The sequence below is a fragment of the Xyrauchen texanus genome, chromosome 12 (assembly GCF_025860055.1).
Source record: "Xyrauchen texanus isolate HMW12.3.18 chromosome 12, RBS_HiC_50CHRs, whole genome shotgun sequence".
In the NCBI taxonomy this organism is placed as follows: Eukaryota; Metazoa; Chordata; class Actinopteri; order Cypriniformes; family Catostomidae; genus Xyrauchen; species Xyrauchen texanus.
In genome coordinates this window covers 34588111-34595961 of record NC_068287.1, presented here as the reverse complement: position 1 = coordinate 34595961, position 7851 = coordinate 34588111, and the positions used below count along the sequence as shown (strand labels likewise).

Genomic DNA, 7851 nt, shown 5'->3' with positions numbered 1-7851 from the left:
AAAAAAACAGCAATGGCTAGAATTATTACTCTGGTATTTCAACAGAATGTTTATATTTAGACACAAGTGAGATGCTTAATCTTATGCAAGACTTTGTATTTCTAATTAGAATTAATGAATATTCATACTGGAAGATCTGTAGATAGGTTATGGTTAAATAAATCATACATATTGATGAAAATGATTAAATAGCAATATACTATAAATATAAGGAAACCTGATGTTTCTAACATTAGGGCTGTTTTGAGGTAAAGTACAATAGAAATAAATCAACTTGTCTAAATATAGATGGTATTATAGATTTGATCTTTGTTCTTCATGTGGAATTTGAAAGTTTATAGGTAGTTTTAGGTGTAAAAGTACACAAGCTGTGACTAAACATTATAACATGGCCTGAGTCTAAACCATGATGGAATGTCGACCGGAGCTCAGAATGTAAATCTTCTGAATGAAGTGACCTACTCCAGTACAGCCTGTTCCAACGTTGGTGATGCAAAAACCCCTGGAGGTTTATTAACCTCTTCAACTCTGAGCATTTTTAGGTTGCCGCTTGTTATTTTCACACTCAAATTTAAAAGCTCACCATTTACTCATACTGTGGACTAATTGCATTTTTCAGTCAATTTGTTTTTCCATCAGAACCCCCCTAAATAAAATAAAAAGACTCCAATTATTTCTAAATAATATTGTATATGTTTACAATCTTATAATGAATACCTTTTTAAAAATATATATTTTTGTTGTTGTCCTAACTTTGTAAGCATATCATTTTGGTTTTGTTCACTCCACCTCCCTCCAAAAACAAAATCTTCCACTAGATGGCAACAAGTACTAGAAAAATAATTTTTCCTCTATCGCCTTCCATCACAATATGCAGATCTGAAATGCAGGTGGCCCTCAAATGCATTTTAGCCCTCACAGATGTGCACGACCATAGACATTCAGTCTAATTTTCAGTTCAAGCACCACCGCTATTGTTTCATTAAATATCTTGGCCTCTGAGTGGACTAGAAGCTCAGTGTCAATTAGAAAGCTTTGATCATCCCCTTTGCGATGATGTATATTTTGTTCTGGACATCTAAGATACAGTATGAACTGATCAGCCACAACATTAAAACCACTAAAAGGTGAAGTGAGTACATTTATAATCTTGTTACAGTGGAACCTGACAAGGGGTGGGACATATCTGACATAACTGTGGGACAGTTCTTGAATTTTATGTGTTGGAAGCAGGAAAAATGGGCAAGCGTAAGGATCTGAGTGACTTTGACAAGGGCCAAATTGTGATGGCTAGACGACTGGGTCAGAGCATCTTCAAAACAGCAGGTCTTTTTGGGTGTTCCCGGTATGCAGTGGTTAGTACCTACTAGTAGTCACAGGAAGGAAAAGGTGAATTGGCGACAGGCTCACTGGTGCCCAAGGCTCATTGATGCATGTGGGGAGCGAAGGCTAGCCCGTCTGGTCCGATCCCACAGAAGAGCTACTGTAGCACAAATTGCTGAAAAACATAATGCTGTCCATGATAGAAAGGTGTCAGAACACACAGTTCATCACAGCTTGCTGTGTTTGGGGCTGCGTAGCCACAGACTGGTCAGAGTGCCCATGCTGACCCCTGTCCACCGTGAAAGTGCCTACAATAGGAACATGAGCATCAGAACTGGACCATGGAGCAATGGAAGAAGGTGGACTGGTCTGATGAATCACGTTTTCTTTTAGATCATGTGAACGGCCTGGTGCGTGTGCATAATTTTACCTGGGGAAGAGATAGCAGCAGGATGCACCATGTGAAGAAGGCAGGCCGGCAGAGGCAGAGTGATGCTCTGGCAATGTTCTGATGGGAAACCTTAGGTCCTGGCATTCAAGTGGGTTATACTTGACACATACCGCCAACCTAAAAATTGTTGCAGACCACGTACATCCCTTCATGGCAATGATATTCCCTGAAGGCAGTGGCCTCTTTCAGTAGGATAATGCACCCTGCCACGCTGCAAAACAATTTCAGGAATGGTTTGAGGAACATGACAAAGCGTTCAAGGTTTTGACTTGGCCTCCAAATTCCGCAGATGTCAATCCGATTGAGCATCTTTGGGATGTGCAGGACCAACAAGTCCAATCCATAGCGGCTCCACCTCGCAGTTTACAGGACTTTAAAAATCTGCTGCTAACGTCTTGGTGTCAGATACCACAAAACACCTTCAGAGGTCTTGTGGAGTCCATGCCTCGACGGGTCAGAGCTGTTTGGGTGGCACGAGGGTGCCCTACACGATATTAGGCTGGTGGTTTTAATGTTGTGGCTGAACAGTGTAATATTGGATTATTTACACAAGCAAGCTCACAGACATGTAAGAAATGGCTGATTTTTTAGGAAACTGCCTAAGGTAAAATCAGATATAATGTTTGTTGCTACTTGGGGCTTACAGCAGCAGTGATCGGCGCATAAAGAGATGTTTGTATTTGATGTATTACAGAAATCATATTTCACTTTGTGTTTCTTTTGAAAATCCTTCAAACTGGTATGACGGCAACAAGAAGCTCCTACTTCCTGAGAATGAGAGCTTTCATTTGATAAATGATATATGTCTATTTAAGTGCTATTTGAACAACTTTATTATAAATATTTCTACCACATGACCTCTAGGTGGCACTGATTTGCGACACGAATATATTCAGGCTTTATTTTGTTATTTTATGTAACATAACTGCAGAAGTGATGGTACATTTTGAAATGTTCTGATTCTAAGCTTTCAAACAAAACCACATATGCCTGACTTATGTATTCGGAGACTTGAACATTTTAAGCTTAAACTTTTTTTTGTGACGTATCACCCCCCTTTAGGACCCAAAAATGTTCAAAGGGTATTTTAACTTTCTAACACTACTTTGAAATCCAGAAACAGCTTTTAAAATCCAAATTTTTGTTCTTTTCATTTCAGAACATTTATAATAATATTTTTTATTATAATTTATCTGATTTTACTCTCTTTTTGGGCCAGTCTGTCAGTTAATAACTGTCAAGTGAGGGGGAAATATGCATATAGAAACAGTTTTCTAACATTACCCCATTACTAAATGGCAATAACATCATGTTACTATAGCATGGGTATGTTAATGACTAGTAATAACTATGAATTTTTGGCATGCATGAGAAATTATTATTATTGTTTAAGGGCAGCTGGAATTGTTAAAATAATATAAATATGACCAAAACAGCCTTTGGGCCTCATTGGATCAGTTCATGAAACCAAAATTTTGAGAGTGACTCTTCATCTCCACCTGGCGGCCGAAGACGCGCGCATCAAAACAACACGTTTTACCTCATTGGCTAGCTGCTTGCACGTGACTTCACAGCTGATTTCCGTGGATGGCGTTTTTTTTTTTTTTTTTGCAGGATCAGATGTTCGTCCTCACCTCGTCGAGGCATGAATGCGCCTCTCATAGCTCTCGAATCGGCAGTGGCACACTGACACGCAGTTTCCCTTACAGTAAACCCACAGACGTAATGGCCCAGGCTGCACAGATGAGCGTCCTTGAAATCAACACTCCTCCTCTTCGAGTGGAGCACGACAAAAAAAGACGACAATTCAGCATCCGACTGAACGGTCAGTAATGCGTCAGATAACGAGATGGTTGTTGCGGGGGGAGGAGGACAAATCATGTAAAATATGTATTTGATTGATATATCGTTTCCTAGTATGATTGACATGTTACTTGATAAAATCCGCTTTGTCTGTAGTACGTATCACCTCCTCGCCATTTATGTAAAATCGTTACATGCTTTAAAACAACGGTTAATTGTATATGACATGAACTATTTGTTTTGCTAGCCTGGATCACTCCCCCTCCCCCCTGGGTTCAAGTAGCCTTAGCAGCCTCTTCAGAAGTGCTCATCTCATGAATCCTGCGATTGTAGTTGTTTTGTTGCAAGGAGACATAATCAATCTCGACTGTCACCAGCCACAGTTTGTTCGTTTGGTCAAATAAACGCTTTGTTTTTCTCTTTTCTCGCACATTCAAGAACTAAGTTGCTAGCCTAGTCGCTAGCCATCCCAGTTAGACTTTGTTTTACTTCCTGTTCCATCATCGTCACAGATTTTTATCTAAAGAAAATAAACCCCACGTCGTCGTTACTTTGTTTGTCAGTATTGTTCGTTTCAGCTATATCAAGAAAAGCAGAGGTTTCCACCTTCGTGCAAGAAGACACTTGCTTTGTTGCTTTGTGGTTTCACAAAAAATGGGTTTGTATTCGTAGCCACAACGCTTTCAGAGAGGCATTAATCTTCCTAATGTAGTAAAAAAAAAAAGAATGCACTCATTTTTTGTGCATTGAAAATGCATACATTCTTGATTTGTGTTCGTCGACATCAGTAAATACCCCATTATTAAAATCTGTATTAATATCGTCCCAATGTGTGTAATAGATACATTTAATTTGCTTTCTATCATTATACACATTGGGACTATATTAAGAAAGCAAATTAAATGTATCGAATATTTATGTAGTAACATGATTTTTATATATAAATTAAGCTTAAAATCTGAGCAAAACTGCCCCATTTAGCAATAACTGTGTGCAATACACAGCTTAGTTAATTTATCCAAAATATCCCACCTTATCTGCCATTACAATCTCTTGCACTATCTGTATATAATAAATGTGTATTTGTACATATGTATGTCTATATATACTTCCACTGCTGTTCAGAAGTTTTGAAACACTCATTCTTTATTATAATTTTTTTCTTCACATTTTAGAATAATAGTAAAGTCATCAGAACTATGGGAATTATGTCGTGACTAATCAAAATCCAAAATAAATCAAAACTGTGTTATATTTTCGCATCTTCAAAGTTGTCACCCTTTGCCTAGAATTTTAGACATGTGCTATTGACATTTTCTAAACCAACTTCTTGAGGGATCACCCTGGGATGCATTTTAAATGGTATTGAAGGAGTTCCCATCTATGTTGGGCACTTATTGGCTGCTTTTCTTTATTATTTGGTCAGTCATCCATTTAAAAAAAAAAAAAATGTAAATAACATTTTAGTTTTATAATTAAATTAATATGGTAGCACAGTTATATTTTTGTCTACAAAACGAATTTGAAACATTTAAGCATACGCCTTCAGATCAAACGATTTTTAAGATCATTCAAGTGACCCCAAACTTTTGAACGGCAGTGTATATTTTCTATTAGCTTTTTACTAGACAAATTACTAGTATGTGTAAGCATACTTGGCAATAAAGCTCATTCTGATTCTGAAACATTGGCAAATTATGTCTTGTGCTTCGTTTGGCATTTTATAATATCTGAACAAAATTACAACAATTTCTGATTTATTTTGCTTGTGGAAAATAAACAGAACACTCATAGTTGATATTTTAGTACTATTTCACAAGTGAATCTCTATTGCCTTTCCTAGTAGTCAAAATGGGCTCATTTTGCGCTTCCATTGCTGCATTACATTACATTTTATGCATTTGGCAGATGCTTTTATCCAAAGCAACTTACAGAGCCCTTATTACAGGGACAATTCCCCTGGAGTTAAGTGCCTTGCTCAAGGACACAATGCTGGTGGCTGTGGGGATCGAACCGACAACCTTCTACTTACCAGTTATGTGCTTTAGACTGCTACGCCAACACCACTCCAAATCTATTAATTCCCACTGATGTCAATCAGTGTGTTGCAGTGTTACAGGTGTTTAGGAAGGTGCTCTAATGTTGTTTTTTTTCCTGCCATCTTGTGTTTTAGGAGTAGTAACATCCAGTATAGGCCTTAAACTGGATTAAAAAAAAAATACACTTTATGTGTGGACATGTGTATGTATGGACCAACCCTGTTTGAGAGGAAAGTCTGATATTTGTTGGAAAGATGTTGTACCCTGTGGAGTAGGTGGGAATGCTAAAGAACAGTTTGGGGCTTGGCACTAAATGTGAGGAAATATAAACTATTTTTTGGTCAAATTTGATTTATATATGTGCAAAAAACTATTTAAAGCTGCATAACATCCAGATAGTCTCAAGTTGAAAGGCCACAGCTGGTTCTTCAAATACGAGTCAAAATTGACCCGTTAAGACAACGCAAGGAAGATTTAGTTTTAAATGGTTATCTTTTTAATGGATTTTTTCACTGTGACTCTCTTTAAAATTTTGGCTTATGTGTTTAAAGGGGTCATGACATGAGAAACCAAATTTGCCTTGATCTTTTGGTATATAAGAGGTCTTTGTATCATTAAAACGTCCTGCAAGTTTAATATTTTAAGACGTCCTCCCCATTCTAAACGAATCATTTATTTAATCAAGCTCAAAATACAGCTCGTTCTGGATTCATGGTTAGAAGTGACGTGTCGGTTAGAAGTGACGTACCAGCGTTTGCATATGACCGCCTCCAGCACAAGATAACTACGCTTTAAGCGCAAGACAACTACGCTCATTTCAGTATCGCCGTGCGCCTCACAAGTGTTCAGTCGATGGACAGCGAGCTCTGACAGAGACTACTTGTGCACAGGAAAATTACGATGCCACACAGATGTGCTGTTCCTGGCTGTGGTCAAACAAAACCTCTGAATAAGCTGCCGAAAGATCCAGACGTCAGGGAAAAATGGATGCAGTTTATTTTTTGCGGACATCCCAGTCACGGCAGTGTAAACTTAAGCGTTTGTTCTGTACATTTTAAGGATGACTGTTTTGAGAACAAATCTCAATATGATGCTGGCTTTGCCAGAAAACTGTTGCTCAAAGATAAGTCCGTGCCGACTATTCTGGGAACAACGACGACGCAAACTGTAAGTAATCTATTTTAAACTTTAAACTACTTTTTAAAGCGCAATTTCATTCATTATGAATAATCACAGTGTTTTTACTTAGTTTACTTGCATATTGTTCTGGCTGGGGGCGTCAATAATTGATACATAGGCACTGACGTTAGCCAATCATAACAGTGGGCGTTAACACTGAAGTCTTAAATGGAAAACGCCCCCAAAACAGACTGTTTGAATCAGAGGATGAGAAACAGGGTGGGAAAAGGTCATAAATCACTAGATTTTAAAAGTTTTTCTTAAAAAAAAATATATTAATACTACAATTGCACCTAAGGGAACATAATAATACAATAAAAAAACCCATGTCATGACCCCTTTAACAGATCAAATGTTAATTTATTTTGGAAATTATTTATTGTTAAAACAGCGATCTGATGATAAAATTTGGTAAGTTGCTAAATATCAGTATAGTTATCGGCCTATAGCTCGTTAAAATCAGTATCTAAATCGGCCGAATCTATTTCCCTGGAAAATGCACTCTTTACTAATTAAATAAATAATAAAGCACAGCTAGTCTGTTTGACAGAGCACAGAGTTATTTACTAATGCCAACATGTTCATAAATGTAAACTATTTATTACAGAATGCTAACTGATAGGCCTATACTTGCATGTTTATGTGTCCATTTCATTTTGTTTGGTCTGAAGGTTCCCATGACAAGGCTGTGCTGCTGTATGAATATGTGGGGAAGAAAACCGTGGATCTGCAGCATACTGAGGTTCCTGAAGCTTACAGAGGACGAGAGATTGCCAAACACCTAGCCAAGGTTGTATAAGGTTGCTCCTTCAAAATATTTTTATGTTTAGTGTTCTTTGCAGTACATTTTAATTTGTGTTTGTCGTTGACAGGCTGCAATGGATTTTGTGGTAGAGGAAGACCTGAAAGCCCATCTAACATGCTGGTACATCCAGAAATATGTCAAAGAAAATCCCCACCCCCATTACTTGGAGCACATCATCCATTGAGAGCAAGCAAGAGAGAGATGGGGCACAAAATGAAGATATCTCTGTTCTAATAGGATATTTGGGATTG

At 37.8% G+C, this 7851-nt stretch overlaps 1 protein-coding gene across 1 annotated transcript; it reads left to right on the top strand.

Moving 5' to 3' along the window:
- Positions 1 to 3391: 3391 nt before the first annotated feature.
- Positions 3392 to 7851, top strand: LOC127653386 (protein NATD1-like). The gene is made up of 3 exons (XM_052140061.1): positions 3392 to 3599; positions 7467 to 7585; positions 7668 to 7851. Exons 1-3 carry the CDS (start codon positions 3395 to 3397, stop codon positions 7782 to 7784), a joined length of 441 nt encoding a protein of 146 aa, XP_051996021.1. The 5' UTR covers positions 3392 to 3394; the 3' UTR covers positions 7785 to 7851.